Source organism: Oncorhynchus mykiss, chromosome 32, assembly GCF_013265735.2.
Source record: "Oncorhynchus mykiss isolate Arlee chromosome 32, USDA_OmykA_1.1, whole genome shotgun sequence".
NCBI lineage: Eukaryota > Metazoa > Chordata > Actinopteri > Salmoniformes > Salmonidae > Oncorhynchus > Oncorhynchus mykiss.
This window is the reverse complement of record NC_050572.1, coordinates 13,655,069-13,677,136: the sequence shown is the minus strand read 5'-3', so window position 1 is coordinate 13,677,136 and position 22,068 is coordinate 13,655,069. Positions and strand designations below refer to the sequence as shown.

Sequence of the window (22,068 nt, the reverse complement as noted above, 5' to 3'; positions counted from 1 at the left end):
AGTGATGGGGAACATTGCGGCTCTGAACTGATTCAAGGGCTACCGAGCTCAGCCAATAACAGATTCATTCCTTCAAGTCGGAGAGATCCCATTGGATGAAATCAGTGTGATTGACAGGGCAAAATAGTACCGCTCATGATTGAATTCCGAGACTCAATTGTTCCCATCACTGCATTTACATTCAGACAAGCAAGCCTTAGCTACAGCGTAGTGCTCCCCATGGGCACATTGACAGCATGTTAGACTGATACAAAAGAGTGTGATAGAGAGAGGGAGAGAGAGGGAGAGAGCGAAAGGGGCGAGAGAAGGAGAAAGAGAGAGATGGAAAGTGAGCGAGAGAGGGAGAGAGAGAAAGGGGGAGAGAGAGAGAGAGAGAGAAAGAGATAGAAGGGGGAGTGATGGATAGAGAGGGGGGAGCGAGATAGAGAGAGAGGGAAGCAAGAGGGAGGGAGAAAGAGAGAGAAGGGGTGAGAGAGATAGAGAGAGAGAGAGAGAGAGAGAGTGAGAGAGAGCGTGAGAGAGAGAGAGAGAGAGAGAGAGGGAGCGAGAGAGAGAGCGCGAAAGGGGCGAGAGAAGGAGAAAGAGAGAGATGGAAAGTGAGCAAGAGAGGGAGAGAGAGAAAGGGGGAGAGAGAGATAGAGGGAGAGAGAAAGAGAGAGAGAAGGGGTGAGAGAGATAGAGAGAGATGGAGAGAGAGAGAGATGGAGTGAGAGAGAGAGAGCGAGAGAGAGATGAGTGAGAGAGAGAGCGAGAGAGAGAGAGAGATGGAGTGAGAGAGAGAGAGAGAGACAGAGAGAGAGAGAGAGAAGAGAGAGATGGAGTGAGAGAGAGAGAGAGAGATGGAGAGTGAGAGTGAGAGTGAGAGTGAGAGAGATGGAGAGTGAGAGAGAGAGATCCTACCTGTTTGACATGCCAGGTCCACATCTTTTTCAAAGTCCGACTGGCAGAGAGCATGGGGCAGAAGAGAGACAGTTACACAGCAGTGTGTGTGTGTGTGTGTGTGTGTGTGTGTGTGTGTGTGTGTTTGTGTGTGTAATAGTTATAGTATGGTTTTGGGGCAACATTGGGAAACAGAATAATACAGTCTAATATTCTATTCTAACTAACACAACATCAAGAGACAGCGATTCATTTCCATTGCATATTGATGCCAGACAGCCATATTGAAGCCAGACAGCCCTAGCAAACAGGGGAAGACCCTCACAGATGAAACAGAAATGACTGAAGATGACTGAAGATGAGAGGAGAAGTGCTTTTGAAAGATGAAAATAACATAATAATACACAGTTAGAATACACCTTTATAATGGTCCTACAGATAATGATTTAGAGACAGAGATGTTAGATTAGGCTTTTCTGATGGTCCTACAGATGATGATTTAGAGACAGAGATGTTAGATTAGGCTTTTCTGATGGTCCTACAGATGATGATTTAGAGACAGAGATGTTAGATTAGGCTTTTCTGATGGTCCTACAGATGATGATTTAGAGACAGAGATGTTAGATTAGGCTTTTCTGATGGTCCTACAGATGATGATTTAGAGACAGAGATGTTAGATTAGGCTTTTCTGATGGTCCTACAGATGATGATTTAGAGACAGAGATGTTAGAATACACCTTTCTAATGGTCCTACAGATGATGATTTAGAGACAGAGATGTTAGAATACACCTTTCTAATGGTCCTACAGATGATGATTTAGATACAGAGATGTTAGATTAGGCCTTTCTGATGGTCCTACAGATGATGATTTAGAGACAGAGATGTTAGAATACACCTTTCTAATGGTCCTACAGATGATGATTTAGATACAGAGATGTTAGAATACACCTTTCTAATGGTCCTACAGATGATGATTTAGATACAGAGATGTTAGAATACACCTTTCTAATGGTCCTACAGATGATGATTTAGAGATAGAGATGTTAGAATACACCTTTCTAATGGTCCTACAGATGATGATTTAGATACAGAGATGTTAGAATACACCTTTCTAATGGTCCTACAGATGATGATTTAGAGATAGAGATGTTAGATTACATCTTTCTAATGGTGCTACATAAGATTTGCTGGCAAGTCAGTTAAATTCTCAATTCTTATTTTACGATGACGGACTAACCCGGCCAAACCCGGAAGATGCCGGACCAATAACACTACCTCCACCTTTCTGTTTCCAAACCTAACACAAGCTCTACCTAACCCCAGCTCTACCTAAAACCAGCTCTACCTTTCTGTTTCCAAACCTAATACCAGCTCTACCTAACCCCAGCTCTACCTAAAACCAGCTCTACCTTTCTGTTTCCAAACCTAACACCAGCTCTACCTAACCCCAGCTCTACCTAAAACCAGCTCTACCTTTCTGTTTCCAAACCTAACACCAGCTCTACCTAACCCCAGCTCTACCTAACACCAGCTATACCTTTCTGTTTCCAAACCTAACACCAGCTCTAACTTTCTGTCTCCAAACCTAACACCAGCTCTACCTAACACCAGCTCTACCTTTCTGTTTCCAAAACTAACACCAGCTCTACCTAACACCAGCTCTACCTTTCTGTTTCCAAACCTAACACCAGCTATACCTTTCTGTTTCCAAACCTAACACCAGCTCTACCTAACCCCAGCTCTACCTAACACCAGCTATACCTTTCTGTTTCCAAACCTAACACCAGCTCTAACTTTCTGTCTCCAAACCCAACAAAAGCTTTACCTAACACCAGCTCTACCTTTCTGTTTCCAAAACTAACACCAGCTCTACCTAACACCAGCTCTACCTTTCTGTTTCCAAACCTAACACCAGCTATACCTTTCTGTTTGCAAACCTAACACCAGCTCTACCTAACCCCAGCTCTACCTAAAACCAGCTCTACCTTTCTGTTTCCAAACCTAACACAAGCTCTACCTTTCTGTTTCCAAACCTAACACCAGCTCTACCTAACACCAGCTCTACCTAACACCAGCTCTACCTTTCTGTCTCCAAACCTAACACCAGCTCTACCTAACACCAGCTCTACCTTTCTGTCTCCAAACATAACACCAGCTCTACATAACACCAGCTCTAACTTTCTGTTTCCAAACCTAACACCAGCTCTACCTTTCTGTTTCCAAACCTAACACCAGCTCTACCTTTCTGTTTCCAAACCTAACCCCAGCTCTACCTAACACCAGCTCTACCTAACACCAGCTCTACCTTTCTGTCTCCAAACATAACACCACCTCTACCTACTATAATGCCTCCTGCTCTTGTTTCCATCAGCTTGTCTTTTGTAACCTTCAATAAATAATTTCCCCTCAACTTTGATTGGTTCGAACAAATTACTTTGTAAAAGAACCAACACAAACAGCACCACACAAACAGCACCACACAAACAGCACCACACAAACAGCACCACACAAACAGCACCACACAAACAGCACCACACAAACAGCACCACACAAACAGATTGCTTGGATTCAATGAGGGACGGTTCCAGTGTTCCATTCCAAAATGGCCTCCCTGCAAACCTCTCAAACTTGAAAGTGAAATGAACGTTGCACCACATTGCCATGCAGACCCAGGCCTCTCTCCCCACAGCAACAATCCGCCTAGCGTCCTCCATGGAACCCACTCACAAAAGCCTTTGTTTGGATATTAAAGTATAAAGCATTTTGGCCACGACAGAGAGGGGGGCAGGGAGGGAGGGAGGGAGGGAGGGAGGGAAAGTGAAAGAGAGAGAAGAAGAGGGAGTAAGAGATAGATGTGGACCCCAGGAAGAGTAACTGCTGCTTTTGTAACAGCTAATGGGGATCCTAACAAAATACCCCAAAATACCAAGACATGGAAGAAGATGGAGGGAGGGGAAAGGCAGAGAGAAGGGGAGAGTTAAAGAGAAAGAGAGAGAAAGACAGAGGGAGAGAAAGAAAGAGAGATGAATAGAGGGACAGAAAGAGCAAGAGAACATTTGAAAGGGAAAGACAGAGGGAGAGAATGAATACACGTCTCAGAGGAGAGGGAAGCTCTTAGTACGCAAATCACACAGCTGCACAAATGGCTCTCGCCTAAACGGACAAATGAGGATTTAGACTCTCATCTCACCTCGCTCGCTCTCTATCTCTCTCTGTCTCCCTCTCTCTCTCTCTCTTTCGCTCTCACTCTCTCCATATCTCAATCATCTTAGCATGTATGTACGCACACCCACACACGTACGCACAGGCTGAGTGTAGAAAGTAAGTCAGGTTAACCGTCAGCATCATTACAAACTACAGTTTGTCCAGACGTTTTTGAGGAGGGCATTCACATTAGCCCTGTGTTCAGCCAACACTGGAAGCACAAGATAACCCAAAACACAACCGGCTGAATTATCATTGGAAAATATGCAAGAACAGAACAACATTTGGAGCCCAAAACTTAATCTAAAAACACATCTATATAGATATAAAAACACCACCATAAAACAACTTTAGCTGGTAGCAGCTAAAACTATGAAAAATTGCTGTCACTAATCTACTGTGCAGCTCTGTGGTTTCCAAACTTTCCCCCCAACGGACCACAATAAAACATGATTTGTTATGTTTTGCAGGCTAATACCATTTATATTAAATAAATGGAAAGACATTTCCTGGACCACAAGGGGGTATATCCACAGTTTGGGAACCATTGCTGGAAACCTTTGTGGATAATGTACTTTTCTACCACATAATAACTCTACTACACTGCTACGTATATATTGGTTACTTTAGGACACAGAAGGCACAGCAGCTATCTACTGTGGTGGACGTACTGATTTACTGTTGAGGTACTTGTGGTTTTGTCCATGGTTGTGGGCGTGGTTATAGGCGTGGTTGTGGGCGTGGTTATAGGCGTGGTTGTGGGCGTGGTTATAGGCGTGGTTGAGGGTGTGGTTGAGTGCGTAGTTCACGTGTTCATGGTTCAAGTGGTAGTTGTGAGGCAGGCTGTGGTAACAGCCTTGTTGGCAGCTACGTTGGAAGCCCTGGTGAGGGTGGCATATTGGCGGGTATGGTGACTGTTGGTGGCATGACGATGATGGGCAGAGAGAAGCTCCAGTGCCAGCAGTGCTAGTGCTGTAGCGCAGAGAGCCACACTGCTGCCCGCAGTAGGACACGTTCTGACACTTCTGATGGTGGGATGAAGAAGATATGTGAGAGGAGGATAGATGAGAGAGGGGAAGTGGAGGACAGGACAATAGAGGGGAGAATGGGAAGGACCAAGCCAGTCCAAACTAACTACCATAATGGTTTAATGGTGGTTCATCTCATTTAACATGTACTCTAGTCTGAAGACTGATTACTCTCAAGATATCCTTTCTTCTCAATATGTCCTCCTGTCTTCTCAGTGTCCTACTATCATCTCAATATGTCCTCCTATCTTCTCAATATGTCGTCCTCCTATCTTCTCAAGATGTCCTCCCCTACTTCTCATTATGTCCTCCTATCTTCTCAATATGTCCTCCTATCTTCTCAAGATTTCCCCCTATTGTCTTAAGATGTCATATCTTCTCAATATGTCCTCCAATCTTCTCAACATCCTCCTATCTTCTCAATATGTCCTCCTATCTACTCATTATGTCCTCTTATCTTCTCCAAATGTACACCTATCATCTCAAAATGTACACCTATCTCTCAAGATGTCCTCCTATCCTCTCTAGTGAGTTTATGGTAACACTTTTCACAAGGCCTACTTAATACTTTTATGGCTGTTATGTCATACACTACCAAAAGTATGTGGACACCTGCTCGTCGTACATCTAATTCCAAAATCATGAGCATTACTACGGAGTTGGTCCCCCCTTTTGCTGCTATAACAGCCTCCACTCTTCTGGGAAGGCTTTTCACTAGATGTTGGAACATTGCTGCAGGGACTTGCTTCTATTCGGCCACAAGAGCATTAGTGAGGTTGGGTGTTTAGGCCTGGCTCACAGTAGGCATTCTAATTCATCCAAAAGGTGTTATATGTGGTTTAGATCATGGCTCTGTGCAGGCCAGTCAAGTTCTTCCACTCAGATCTCAACAAACCATTTATGTATGGATCTCGCTTTGTACACGGTGTATTGTCATGCTGAAACAGGAATGGTCCTTCCCCAAACTGTTGCCACAAAGTTGGAAGCACAGAATCATCTAGAATGTCATTGTATGCTGTAGTGTTAAGATTTCCCTTCATTGTAACAAAAAAATAGCCCCAGACCATTATTCCTCCACCACCAAACTTTACAGTTGGTAGAATGCATTAGGGCAGGTAGTGTTCTCCTGTCATCTGCCGAACCCAGATTCATCCGTCAGACTTCCACATGGTGAAGCATGATTCATCACTCCAGAGAAGGCATTTCCACTGCTCCAGAGTCCAATGGCGGTGAGCTTCACCTTACTCCAGTCAACGCTTTGCATTGCGCATGGTGATCTTAGGCATGTGTGTGTCTGCTTGGCCATGGAAACCCATTTCAATAAGCTCATGATGAACACTTCTTGTGCTGACGTTGCATTCTCCTAGATGTTTCCACTTCACAATAACAACACTTACAGTTGACCGGGGCAGACATTTTTGTATTTGACAAACTGACTTGTTGGAAAGGTGGCATCCTATGACTGTGCCACATTGAAAGTCACTGAGCTCTTCAGTAAGGTCATTCTACTGCCAATGTTTGTCTAAGGAGATTGCATGGCTGTGTGTTCGATTTTATACATCTGTCATTTACGGTGTTAGCTGAAATAGCTGAATCCACTAATTTGAAGGGGTGTCCACATACTTTTGTAAATATAGTGTATCATGGCTATGACAGGTTTTTGAAGGCTTTATGGCAAATGGGTTCAAGAAAACTTTTCCCTGTGCACTCAGTCACCTTGAGCCTTTTGGAGAGAGGGATTCATTCTGGATTATGCTATTTGGAAACACTTTGGATTCACCAATTCATTTGATATGACTGCTTTTGATATGAATCAAAAAGCCTAATCATTACTTCAAGTGGATTGAGATGAGTTTATTGTCAGACTATGGATTTAAAAGACAAGTACATCTCTACTTGTTAACTGTGATGTGACCAGGAAAAACAGCAACGAAAACCTCTGGACCCTACAGTTATGACACCAACCCACCCATTCCTCCTCAACACTACACTTTAAACAACTTTGCATTTGTGTTGTTGCTGGTATAGGTAATCTAAGGTGAAGCTTCAGCCTCCTAACCTTCCTAGAGGTCCATTCAAGAGACCAAAACACTACAGTATATGACTGTGTGAATAACAAAATCCAAGGGGATGGAGGGTTCAACGTAGGAACTTCTATAACTAATGAATATTGCAGAGCGTTGTGACCTGGTTGACATTGGGAGGCACTTCATGTCTTTATGATTTACAATGCTATTAGCATGATTTTGGACAAAGTAACCTTATGTATAACCTTATGTGAGCTTTACCTTACACGCCCTGTGCATAATGATGAGGGCTTTCATTTGGGGTGAACCAACCTGCCGCACTGACTGCCATGTTAATAAAAATATGAAATGAAAATATGAAAACAACAAATTACAGGTGGGATTATAAAATATCTTTAGGAGGGACTGAACAAATGATGGGGTTAGGATTCCCAATCCCAAATCAACACCTGTCAAATCCTCTCAGAACCCCACAAGGAGATGTGGTCAATTTGGGATTGGGCATTAATATAGTTAGTGAAGAGCAGAATTTGGAGAACAGAAACAGAGACGTTTTAGGACCAGCAGGATGTGGTTATGTAGCCTGACAGCACAAACTGATCAGGGACCAGGCCAGGAGTGGTTAAGTAGCCTGGTCCCAGGAGTTAGTGAGACAGCACAAACTGATCAGGGATGAGGTTAGCAGTGGTTACAGATGCTGTATCTTAATTCGATCATCTTGTTGTTGCAGGAATTTTCCTGCACTACAGGAAAGGCAGAGTAATAGTATATTTCACATTTAAAAAGGCTCCTCAAGTTTGTAATTTCCACTTTAAAAATTAATTAATTTTCCCAATTAAAAATGTGTCAACTCCTACAAAATATGTCCATTAATTATAAACCACACGGTAATTCACACATCCTCTTGCTTCAGGATTACTTTCCTGCTGTAGCAAACTGGCTCAAATAAAGATCATTCATCTGTATGTAGCGTGGTCCCAGGAGTAGGCAAGACAGCACAAACTGATCAGGGACCAGGCTAGCAGTGGTTAAGTAGCCTGGTCCCAGGAGTAGGTAAGACAGCACAAACTGATCAGGGACCAGGCTAACAGTGGTTAAGTAGCCTGGTCCCAGGAGTAGGTAAGACAGCACAAACTGATCAGGGACCAGGCTAGCAGTGGTTAAGTAGCCTGGTCCCAGGAGTAGGCAAGACAGCACAAACTGATCAGGGACCAGGCCAGCAGTGGTTAAGAAGCCTGGTCCCAGGAGTTAGCAAGACAGCACAAACTGATTATAGAACCAGGCTAGCAGTGGTTATGGGTCTAATAAGGGATGAAATGGAATATTATTCACCATGATCTGCACCTGTCCGTTCTTGCATGAGTCCGGTGAGTTCTCACTGTCGTCTTTACATCCCCCCATCCGACAGCGCACTGCGTCTTGAACCTGGAAGAGATGGACGAGGTGGGAGAGAAGTAGAGGAGGAGGGAGGGAAGTAGAGGAGGAGGGAGGGAAGTAGAGGGGGAGGGAGGGAAGTAGAGGAGGAGGGAGGGAAGTAGAGGAGGAGGGAGGGAAGTAGAGGGGGAGGGAGGGAAGTAGAGGAGGAGGGAGGGAAGTAGAGGAGGAGGGAGGGAAGTAGAGGAGGAGGGAGGGAAGTAGAGGGGGAGGGAGGGAAGTAGAGGAGGAGGGAGGGAAGTAGAGGAAGAGGGAAGGAAGTAGATGAGGTGGGAGAGAAGTAGAGGAGGAGGGAGGGAAGTAGAGATGGAGGGAGGGAAGTAGAGGAGGATGGAGGGAAGTAGAGGAGGAGGGAGGGAAGTAGAGGAGGAGGGAGGGAAGTAGAGGGGGAGGGAGGGAAGTAGAGAAGGAGGGAGGGAAGTAGAAGAGGAGGGAGGGAAGTAGAGGAGGAGGGAGGGAATTAGAGGGGGAGGGAGGGAAGTAGAGGAGGAGGGAGGGAATTAGAGGAGGGAGGGAATTAGAGGGGGAGGGAGGGAAGTAGAGGAGGAGTGAGGGAAGTAGAGGGGGAGGGAGGGAAGTAGAGGGTGAGGGAGGGAAGTAGAGGAGGAGGGAGGGAAGTAGAGGAGGAGGGAGGGAAGTAGAGGAGGAGGGAGGGAAGTAGAGGAGGAGGGAGGGAAGTAGAGGGGGAGGGAGGGAAGTAGAGGGGGAGGGAGGGACGTAGAGGGGGGGGAAGTAGAGGAGGAGGGGGGGAAGTAGAGGAGGAGGGAGGGAAGTAGAGGGGGAGGGAAGTAGAGGAGGAGGGAGGGAAGTAGAGGAGGAGGGAGGGAAGTAGAGGAGGAGGGAGGAAAGTAGAGGAGGAGGGAGGGAAGTAGAGGAGGAGGGAGGGAAGTAGAGGAGGAGGGAGGGAAGTAGAGGAGGAGGGAGGGAAGTAGTGGAGGAGGGAGAAAGGGAGGAAGGTAGGTGAAAGTCTTTATTGTAGTTTTAAAATGAGTTTAGCTACATTAAGACTATCATAGAGATTAGGCTATGTTCATACATACAGTACTCTACACGTGTTAATTGAGTATGTAACCTTTACAAACAAATATATTATCTTGCGAATGTTTGATCATCTATATTAGGTTATTGATTTTAGTAAGAGACTAGAACACGGTAGAACAGGGTAGAACATGGTAGAACAGGGTAGAACACGGTAGAACACGGGGTATTACCCTGTCATGAACATGTATTGTTCTTTATAGCATTAGAACTGCACTATATAAATAAATGCCAAGTAATTGTTTGATTGTTGTATTCAAGCACTCTTTGAAAACATTCAAAGAGAAAGAAAGTGAGGGAAGAGAAATATAGGCAAGTCAGTTGAGAACAAATTCTTATTTTCAATGACAGCCTAGGAACAGTGGGTTAACTACCTGTTCAGGGGCAGAAAGACACATTTGTTGTACCTTGTCAGCTTGAGGATTTGAACTTCCAACCTTTTGGTTACTAGTCCAACACTTTAACCACTAGGCTACCCTGCCACCCTGGTGATAAAGTGAGAGAGAGAGTGAGGCAGTGAGCGCGGGAGAGAGAGTGTGAGAGAGAAAGAGAGAGAGAGAGAGAGAGATACATAGAAACAGAGATAAAGAGCAGAAAAAGGCAGTGTACAACACTGTTGAATCTAGATAGGCAGCCAGTCTACTGAGGGTTGTGTTAGGAAGATGAGATTTTATCCAAATTGAGATATGACTGGTAACTGACTCCAGAGCCACAGTGCTCTATAATGCTGTTTGCTATTCTCTGAAACTTTCATTAAGTGAGCTAAAGCTAGGTAGTGGAATAAATATTGTGGATCTAAATGTTCTTCCTAATAATACTGGACTATCAGACCACCATTTTATAACGTTTGCAATCGCAACAAATCTGCTCAGATCCCAGACAAGGATTATCAAAAGCAGCACTATAAATTGTCGGACAACCCAAAGATTCCTAGATGCCCTTCCAGACTCCCTCCACCTACCCAAGGATGTTGGAGTACGAAAAACAGTTAACCTGTCACGACTTAACAGTTAACCTGTCACGACTTAACAGTTAACCTGTCACGACTTAACAGTTAACCTGTCACGACTTAACAGTTATCCTGTCATGATTTAACAGTTAACCTGTCACGACTTAACAGTTAACCTGTCACGACTTAACAGTTAACCTGTCACGACTTAACAGTTAACCTGTAACAACTTAACAGTTATCCTGTCACGACTTAACAGTTAACCTGTAACAACTTAACAGTTAACCTGTCACGACTTAACAGTTAACCTGTCACAACTTAACAGTTAACCTGTCACAACTTAACAGTTAACCTGTCACGACTTAACAGTTATCCTGTCACGACTTAACAGTTAACCTGTCACGACTTAACAGTTAACCTGTCACGACTTAACAGTTAACCTGTCACGACTTAACAGTTAACCTGTCACGACTTAACAGTTAACCTGTCACGACTTAACAGTTAACCTGTCACGACTTAACAGTTAACCTGTAACAACTTAACAGTTATCCTGTCACGACTTAACAGTTAACCTGTAACAACTTAACAGTTAACCTGTCACGACTTAACAGTTAACCTGTAACAACTTAACAGTTAACCTGTCACGACTTAACAGTTAACCTGTCACGATTTAACAGTTAACCTGTCACGACTTAACAGTTAACCTGTCACGACTTAACAGTTAACCTGTCACGACTTAACAGTTATCCTGTCATGATTTAACAGTTAACCTGTCACGATTTAACAGTTAACCTGTCACGACTTAACAGTTAACCTGTCACGACTTAACAGTTAACCTGTAACAACTTAACAGTTATCCTGTCATGATTTAACAGTTAACCTGTCACGACTTAACAGTTATCCTGTCATGATTTAACAGTTAACCTGTCACGATTTAACAGTTAACCTGTCACGACTTAACAGTTAACCTGTCACGACTTAACAGTTAACCTGTCACGACTTAACAGTTATCCTGTCATGATTTAACAGTTAACCTGTCACGACTTAACAGTTAACCTGTCACGACTTAACAGTTAACCTGTCACGACTTAACAGTTAACCTGTAACAACTTAACAGTTATCCTGTCACGACTTAACAGTTAACCTGTAACAACTTAACAGTTAACCTGTCACGACTTAACAGTTAACCTGTCACAACTTAACAGTTAACCTGTCACAACTTAACAGTTAACCTGTCACGACTTAACAGTTATCCTGTCACGACTTAACAGTTAACCTGTCACGACTTAACAGTTAACCTGTCACGACTTAACAGTTAACCTGTCACGACTTAACAGTTAACCTGTCACGACTTAACAGTTAACCTGTCACGACTTAACAGTTAACCTGTCACGACTTAACAGTTAACCTGTAACAACTTAACAGTTATCCTGTCACGACTTAACAGTTAACCTGTAACAACTTAACAGTTAACCTGTCACGACTTAACAGTTAACCTGTAACAACTTAACAGTTAACCTGTCACGACTTAACAGTTAACCTGTCACGACTTAACAGTTATCCTGTCATGATTTAACAGTTAACCTGTCACGATTTAACAGTTAACCTGTCACGACTTAACAGTTAACCTGTCACGACTTAACAGTTAACCTGTCACGACTTAACAGTTATCCTGTCATGATTTAACAGTTAACCTGTCACGATTTAACAGTTAACCTGTCACGACTTAACAGTTAACCTGTCACGACTTAACAGTTAACCTGTCACGACTTCCACCGAGAGTGGCTCCTCTCCCTGTTCGGGAGGTGCTCTGCGGTCGTCGTCGCCTGCCTACTAGCTACCACTGATCCATGTTTATTTTTCGTTTGGTTCTGTCTTGTTTCTTACACCTGTGTTCCATTGAGTTAATTTCTGTTGGTTTATTAACCTCATTGCCTGCTGGTGTTTTGTGCAGGATTATTTCTGTGTTTGTTTGGGGCGTGTACTAGATTGCGCCACAGGCTATTCTCACGGTCGTTTGTGCCATTGTGAATTATTTAGGAGTAGATAGTTTTTCCTCCTGTTCCTCACATCGAATTCCTGTTTTGTTGGGCGCCTTCGTTGGGTTTGCTTCCCGACCAGTTTTGTGTGTTTTGGGACTTCCAAATAAATATTTTCTATTTGGACCTCAATGCTCTCCTGCTCCTGACTCTTGCACCCACCTCCTAGCGAGGCACCTTACATAACCATCTAACCGAGCATTTAACCTTGCGTAATACCCTAGATGCAGCCGCACCTCTTAAAACAAAAACAATTTGTCACAAGAATTTAGCTCTCTGGTATACAAAAAATACCTGAGCCCTGAAGCAAACTTTCAGAAAATTGGAACGGAAATGGCGCTCCATCAAACTGTAAGTCTTCCGACTAGCTTGGAAACACAGTACCGTGCAGTATCGAAGAGCCCTCACTGCTGCTCGATCAGATTACTTTACTTTCCCAACCTGATTGAGGAGAATAAAAACAATGCAATAAGTATTTTTGATACGGTCGCAGAGCTAGCTTAAAAGCACTATTCCCCAAGACGGCCTTCAATTCAGCAGTTTTTAATTTTTTTAATTTCACCTTTATTTAACCAGGTAGGCCAGTTGAGAACAAGTTCTCATTTACAACTGCGACCTGGCCAAGATAAAGCAAAGCAGTGCGACACAAACAACAACACAGAGGTATAGATCCACAGACGATGCAATCGCCATCCCACTGCACAATCCCATCTGGACAAGAGGAATACCTATGTAATAATGCTGTTCATTGACTATAGCTCAGCCTTCAACACCATAGCACCCTCCAAACTCATCATTAAGCTTGGGGTCCCTAGGTCTGAGCCCCACCCTGTGCAACTGGGTCCTGGACTTCCTGACGGGCCGCCCCCAGGTGGTGAAGATAGGAAACAACACCTCCAGTCGCTGATCCTCAACACTGGGGCCCCACAATGGTGCGTGGCCACGCACGCATCCAACTCAATCATCAAGTTTGCAGACAACACAACAGAAGTAGGCCTGATTACCAACTATGATGAGACAGCCTACTGGGAGGAGGTGAGGGCCCTGGCGGAGTGGTCCCAGGAAAATAACCTCTCCCCCCTTGTCAACAAAACAAAGGAGCTGATCGTGGACATCAGGAAACAGCAGAGGGAGCAGGCCCCTATTGACATCGATGGGATCGCAGTGGAGAAGGTGGAAAGCTTCAAGGTCCTCGGCGTACACATCACTGACAAACTGAAATGGTCCACCCACACAGACAGTGTAGTACACAAGACGCATCAGCGCCTCTTCAACCTCAGGAGGCTGAAGAAATTTGACTTGGCCCCTAAGACCCTCACAAACTTTTTACAGATGCACAATTGAGAGCGTCCTGTTGGGCTGTATCACTGATTAGTCGGTACACAGTATGCAACTGTATTTTAGTAAATGCCACTCCGACATTGCTCTTCCTAATATTGATATATTTCTTAATTCCATTCTTTTACTTTTAGATTTGTGTGTTTTGTTGTGAATTGTTACATACTACTGCACTTTTGGAGCTAAGAACACAAGTATTTCACTACAACCACAATAACATCTGCTAAATATGTGTATGCGACCAATAACACTTGATTTGACTTGAAAAGTACACTGACATTTACATATAAGGTGCTGACCTTTTGCCCCTTCTACAACCACTGGGATTATTAGTTGACCCTGCTGGTCATCTATGAATATTTGAACATCTTGAAGAAGTATCTGGCCTTAACGGCCATGCAATCATTTAATCTCCACCCGACACAGCCAGAAGAGGACACCCCTCAAAGCCTGCTTCGTCTCTAGGTATGTTCCTAGGTTGCAGCCTTTCTAGGGAGTGTTTCCTAGCCACCGTGCTTCTACATCTGCATTGCTGCTGTTTGTAGTATAAGGCTGGGTTTCTGTATAGCACTTTGTGACATCTACTGATGTAAAAAGGGCTTTATGAATACATTTGATTTGATTTGATTAGTGCGTACAGTATTCCATTTACACCCACATTGCCTCCCACATCATGTTGAGACAGAGATAATTAATATTAACACTATACACAATGAGTCCCAAAACTTCCTACGAACATTGGGATGTCGTACAAAGAAATGTGTTTAGTGTGTTACCAAAAATATTGTCGTGTGTAACGAGCTTAATAACATGGATAGGAGACGTGCAAGCATGCATACACATACACATATCACACTGAGACTACACTGACACACTGAGACTACACTGACACACTGAGACTACACTGACACACTGAGACTACACTGACACACTGAGACTACAGTGACACACTGAGACTACACTGACACATGGAGACTACACTGACACACTGAGACTACACTGACACATGGAGACTACACTGACACACTGAGACTACACTGACACACTGAGACTACACTGACACACTGAGACTACACTCACACACTGAGACTACACTCACACACTGAGACTACACTCACACACTGAGACTACACTGAGACTACACTGACACACTGAGACTACACTGACACACTGAGACTACACTGACACACTGAGACTACACTGACACACTGAGACTACACTGACACATGGAGACTACACTGACACACTGAGACTACACTGACACACTGAGACTACACTCACACACTGAGACTACACTCACACATGGAGACTACACTGACACGGAGACTACACTGACACACTGAGACTACACTGACACGCGGAGACAACTGACACACTGAGACTGCACTGACACGCGGAGACTACACTGACAAACTGAGACTACACTGACAAGGAGACTACACTAACACACTGAGACTACACTGACACGTGGAGACTACACTGACACACTGAGACTACACTGACACTACACTGACACACTGAGACTACACTGACACACTGAGACTACACTGACACACTGAGACTACACTGACACACTGAGACTACATTGACACACTGAGACTACACTGACACTACACTGACACACTGAGACTACACTGACACGTGGAGACTACACTGACACACTGAGACTACACTGACACTACACTGACACACTGAGACTACACTGACACACTGAGACTACACTGACACACTGAGACTACACTGGCACACTGAGACTACACTGACACGCTGAGACTACACTGACACACTGAGACTACACTTACAAACGGAAACTACACTGACACACGGATACCACACTGACACACGGAGACTACACTGACACACAGGGACTACATTGACACACAGAGACTACACTGACACACTGAGACTACACTGACACACTGAGACTACACTGACACACTGAGACTACACTGACACATGGAGACTACACTGAAACATGGAGACTACACTGACACGCTGAGACTACACTGACACATGGAGCCTACACTGACACACTGAGACTACACTGACACCCTGAGACTACACTGACACACTGAGACTACACTGACACACTGAGACTACACTGACACATGGAGACTACACTGACAAACTGAGACTACACTGACACATGGAGACTACACTGACACACTGAGACTACACTGACACACTGAGACTACACTGACCAAACCTGTATTTTACCATATACGCATTCAGTTATTTTGCGTATATTTGTATCTCCTTCATTTATATTATTTTACTATAAAGTGTGTTACTATTTTAAATGCACCTTAATTCAGTTTGATTTTGTGTGGTTGTTTTGTCTGACTCAATAAACCCTGCTAATATGTAATCTGTGTCCTTTCATCCCTCCAGGATATCAAGACAACCATATTTTCACCTGAGCATACAAATGACTGACTTTCATCTGAGTGGCTGCTGAGTAGGACAACAAATTACCACCCTATGAGTGGAATCTGAGAACAGAACACTGAAGTGAGCCGCAGCGCCAAAGAAAAGCCATCTTCACTCACAGCGGGTGTTCGGTGTGTGTGTGTGTGTGTGAGAGAGAGAGAGAGAGAGAGAGAGAGCGAGAGGGATAGAGAGAGAGAGAGAGAGAGAGATAGAGAGAGAGAGAGAGAGAGCGAGAGAGAGAGAGAGAGAGAGACTGCATGTTGGATCAGAGCCCGTGTCAGATGAATAGTGCATTCACTGGAGTATCGCCGCTCATTCCATCTCTCCCTCTCTCTCTCTCTCTCTCTCTCTCTCTCTATCCCTCTCGCTCTCTCTCTCTCGCTCTCTCTCTCCATCTATCTCCTTCCCTCGCTCTCTGCATCTTTCTATATCCTTCTCTCTCATCTCTCTCTCCATCTATCTCCTCCCCTCGCTCTCTGCATCTCTCTCTCTGTATTTCTTTCTCTCTCTCCATCCTCTCTATGTTAACTCTGCTTTCCTCATCCCCTGCTGGGTGAGTTGGTACTCTGATGGCTGCATACTTCTCATTTCAAAGTCAAATGGGTTTCCTATGGATCTATACTCGCTCCCTCACCCTCCCTCTCTCACATTCTCTCTCTCCCTCTACATTTGTCTTTCTCCCGATCTTCACACTTTCCTTCCTCCACATGTTCTAAATGTTCTCCCTTTGTGTTATTCATTAACCCTTTCTCCTTTTCTTGACATTTATTTTTCCCTCCCTACCTCCATCTTTTTGTCTCGCTCCTTTCCTCTCTGCGACAATCATTATTTTCATACATACATGTTCCTTTCCTAATTTCTCGATCCATTTCTCTCCCTCCCCTTTTCCTGCTAATCACATTTTCTATACATCCATGTTCTCTAACTCCCTTTCGGGTAAATTACATTTTCCACAGAACTCCACAGACCTTAACTCCCTCCCTCCCTCCCTCGTTCTGATACACACATCGTGTCACTCTGCAACACACCCTCTCTATAGATTCACAAACTCTATGTTCTTTCAACCCCATCCCCGTCTTCCCTCTGCCTCTGTGCCTCTATTCCTCTCTGCAACTTTTTTACACAGTCTCTCTCCCCCTTTCCTCTCCCTCTTCTCCTCTCCACGTCTCTCTCCATCCCAGAGACAACATCATCCGCTTGCCCGTTGTGCTGCAGCTATTAGGGATTAGGTTCAGTCCCTGACAGAGATTTTAATATTTACTAAAATAATTCCTGGATTTGGGCAACTCCAATCCTACGCTTTTGTGATATTGATTTAACATATACTGTATGACTTAAAGTTTTTGTCCATTAATGTTCAACGATATGTTTACTCAATAAACAATGAAGTGATGCATATCATATCGGGGGGAGAGACAGAGAACAAAACCGTGAAGCTTTGGGCCATGTGCCCTGAACAAAGACAAAGTTAACTTCCCACAAAACAGGTGGGGGAAAAAGGTACCTAAGTATGGTTCTCAATCAGAGACAACGATAGACAGCTGTCCCTGATTGAGAACCATACCAGGCCAAGACATAGAAATACAAAACATAGAAAAAAGGACATAGAATGCCCACCCTAGTCACACCCTGGCCTAACCAAAATAGAGAATAAAAAGCCTCTCTATGGCCAGGGCGTGACACAGAGAGATGTTGTGTAGCCACGGAATGGATCAAATATTTGCCTGATGTTTGTGCACAATAGGGGGCAGGGGTACAGGTTAGTCCAGGTAATATGTACATGTAGGTAGGGGTAAAGTGACTATGCATAGAGCTTAGATAATAAACAGTGAGTAGCAGCAGTGTAAAAACAACGGGGGGGAGGGGTCAATGTAAATAGTCTGGGCGGTAGAAGCTGTTAAGGAGTTTTTTAGACCTAGACTTGACACTCCTGTACCGCTTGCCGTGCGATTGCAGAGAGAACAGTCTATGACTTGGGTGACTGGAGTCTTTGATAATTTTTTGGGCCTTCCTCTGACACCGCCTGGTATATAGTTCCTGGATGGCAGGAAGCTTGGCCCCAGTGACGTACTGGGCCGTTCACACTACCCTCTGTAGCGCCTTACGGTCAGATTCCGAGCAGTTTCCATACCAGGCGATGCAACCAGTCACGATGCTCTCAATGGTGTAGCCGGGGTCCCATGTCAAATGTTGAGGGGGGAAATGTGCTGTCGTGCCCTCTTCATGACTGTCTAGGTGTGTTTGGACCATGAAAGTTTTTTGATGTGGACACCAAGGAACTTTGAAACTCTCTAACGTGCTCCACTTCAGCCCCGTTGATGTTAATGGGGGCCTGTTCGGCCCTCCTTTTCCTGTAGTCCACGATCATCTCCTTTGTCCTGCTCACATTGAGAGAGAGGCTATTGGCCTGGCACCACACTGACATGTCTTTGACCTCCTCCCTATAGGGTGTGTCATCGTTGTCGGTGATCAGGCCTACAACTGCTGTGTTATCAGCAAACTTAATGATGGTGTTTGGCCACACAGTCGTAGGTGAACAGGGAGTACAGGACGAGACTAAGCACACACCCATGAGGGGAACCGGTGTTGTGGATCAGAGAGGCAGATGTGTTGTTACCTACCCTTACCACCTGGGGGTGGCTTGTCAGGAAGTCAAGGATCCAGTTGTAGAGGGAGGTGTTTAGTCCCAGGGTCCTTAGCTTAGTGATGTGCTTTTAGGGCACTATGGTGTTGAACGCTGAGCTGTAGTCAATGAACAGCATTCTCACGTAGGTGTCCCTTTTGTCCAGGTGGGAAAGGACAGTATGGAGTGCGATTGAGATTGTGTCATCTGAGATTGAGATTGTGGATCTGTTGGGGCGGTATGCGAATTGGAGTGAGTCTAGGTTGTCCGGGATGATGCTGCATGTGTGTGTGTGTGTGTGTGTGTGTGTGTGTGTGTGTGTGTGTGTGTGTGTGTGTGTGTGTGTGTGTGTGTGTGTGTGTGTGTGTGTGTGTGTGTGTGTGTGTGTGTGTGTGTGCATGAGTGTGTGTGTGTGTGTGTGCCTAGTAAATGGGTATTTCGAGACTCTGTGTGTGTCTGTTGAGAATGGACAGTGAGGGCATTCGACTGGGGACTTATCGTCTTAATTCATACAGTGTCTTACTAATCTCTTTATAGGAGCCCTGGATCATCTGGACAATATTCTATTATATTAATATAGGCTGAAGCAGAGTAATCCTTCCATGTCTGAGCTGAACCTCTGTCTATCTAGCTAGCTGGTACTGTCTGGGCTGAACTTCTGTCTATCTAGCTAGCTGGTACTGTCTGGGCTGAACCTCTGTCTATCTAGCTAGCTGGTACTGTCTGGGCTGAACTTCTGTCTATCTAGCTAGCTGGTACTGTCTGGGCTGAACCTCTGTCTATCTAGCTAGCTGGTACTGTCTGGGCTGAACTTTTGTCTATCTAGCTAGCTGGTACTGTCTGGGCTGAACCTCTGTCTATCTAGCTAGCTGGTACTGTCTGGGCTGAACTTCTGTCTATCTAGCTAGCTGGTACTGTCTGGGCTGAACCTCTGTCTATCTAGCTAGCTGGTACTGTCTGGGCTGAACTTCTGTCTATCTAGCTAGCTGGTACTGTCTGAGCTGAACCTCTGTCTATCTAGCTAGCTGGTACTGTCTGGGCTGAACCTCTGTCTATCTAGCTAACTGGTACTGTCTGGGCTGAACCTCTGTCTATCTAGCTAGCTTGTACTGTCTGGGCTGAACCTCTGTCTACCTAGCTAGCTGGTACTGTCTGGGCTGAACCTCTGTCTATCTAGCTAGCTGGTACTGTCTGGGCTGAACCTCGGTCTATCTAGCTAGCTGGTACTGTATAGGCTGAACTTCTGTCTATCTAGCTAGCTTGTACTGTCTGGGCTGAACCTCTGTCTATCTATCTAGCTGGTACTGTCTGGGCTGAACCTCTGTCTATCTAGCTAGCTGGTACTGTCTGGGCTGAATCTCTGTCTATCTAGGTAGCTGGTACTGTCTGGGCTGAACCTCTGTCTATCTAGCTAGCTGGTACTGTCTGGGCTGAACCTCTGTCTATCTAGCTAGCTGGTACTGTCTGGGCTGAACCTCTGTCTATCTAGCTAGCTGGTACTGTCTGGGCTGAATCTCTGTCTATCTAGCTAGCTGGTACTGTCTGGGCTGAACCTCTGTCTATCTAGCTAGCTGGTACTGTCTGTTCTGAACTTCTGTCTATCTAGCTAGATGGTACTGTCTGGGCTGAACTTCTGTCTATCTAGCTAGCTGGTACTGTCTGGGCTGAACTTCTGTCTATCTAGCTAGCTGGTACTGTCTGGGCTGAACCTCTTTCTATCTAGCTAGCTGGTACTGTCTGGGCTGAACCTCTGTCTATCTAGCTAGCTGGTACTGTCTGGGCTGAACCTCTGTTGATCTAGCAGGCTTGTACTGTGTGGGCTGAACCTCTGTCGATCTAGCTAGCTGGTACTGTACGCAGGGTTTGGGTTTCAATTCAGGAATTAAATGGAATTTCTTCATATACCTGCATACAGTAAACACACAGAAACACACAGACACACTCAGACACACACAGACACACACAGACACACACTAACCTCGCGGCGCATGGCACAGTGGACAGTAATGATGACGAAACCCTGGACAGAGTCAAAGACAGCAAACAGAACCTGAAAGAGATTAGAACGTCTGTCAGTTACCATAGAAAGAGAGAGTCAGAGAGATAGAGCGAGAGAGGTAGAGAGAGAGAGAGAGAGAGGGGGAGATAGGGGGAGAGAGAGAGAGACAGTGACAATGACAGAGAGTATGAGTGTGTTTCAGTGTGTGTATCAGTGTGTGTATCAGTGTGTGTATCAGTGTGTTTATCAGTGTGTGTATCAGTGTGTGTATCCGTGTGTGTATCAGTGTGTGTATCAGTGTGTGTATCAGTGTGTGTATCAGTGCGTGTATCAGTGTGTGTATCAGTGTGTGTATCAGTGCGTGTATCAGTGTGTGTATCAGTGTGTGTATCAGTGTGTTTCAGTGTGTGTATCAGTGTGTGTATCAGTGTGTGTATCAGTGTGTATCAGTGTGTGTATCAGTGTGTGTATGAGAGTTTGAATGCAGCCAGGACCCGTGCTATAAGTCAGTATTCGAGTGAGGATGTCAGGAGATGACATGGAAATCAGTCAGTATTCCAGTCAGTATTTCAGTGAGGATGTCAGGAGATGACATGGAGATCAGTCAGTATTCCAGTCAGTATTCCAGTCAGTATTCCAGTCATTGTTCCAGTCAATGTTCCAGTGAGGATGTCAGGAGATGACATGGAGATCAGTCAGTATTCCAGTCAGTATTCCAGTGAGGATGTCAGGAGATGACATGGAGATCAGTCAGTATTCCAGTCAGTATTCCAGTGAGGATGTCAGGAGATGACATGGAGATCAGTCAGTATTCCAGTCAGTATTCCAGTCAGTATTCCAGTGAGGATGTCAGGAGATGACATGGAGATCAGTCAGTATTCCAGTCAGTATTCCAGTCAGTATTCCAGTCAGTATTCCAGTCAGTTTTCCTGTGAGGATGTCAGGAGATGACATGGAGATCAGTCAGTATTCCAGTCAGTATTCCAGTCAGTATTCCAGTCAGTATTCCAGTCATTATTCCAGTGAGGATGTCAGGAGATGACATGGAGATCAGTCAGTATTCCAGTCAGTATTCCAGT

The 22,068-nt window shown here is 44.8% G+C and overlaps 1 protein-coding gene across 1 annotated transcript in view; it reads right to left on the bottom strand.

Moving 5' to 3' along the window:
• Positions 1-22,068, bottom strand: part of LOC110487938 (adhesion G protein-coupled receptor B2-like) — a 217,402-nt gene that overhangs the window by 47,853 nt on the left and 147,481 nt on the right. The window contains exons 20-22 of the mRNA XM_036970608.1: positions 20,969-21,040; positions 8,484-8,564; positions 901-940 (exon numbers count right to left, since the gene is read on the bottom strand). Coding sequence (XP_036826503.1) covers positions 901-940; positions 8,484-8,564; positions 20,969-21,040 — 193 coding nt within the window. The remainder of the gene's footprint in view (positions 1-900; positions 941-8,483; positions 8,565-20,968; positions 21,041-22,068) is intronic.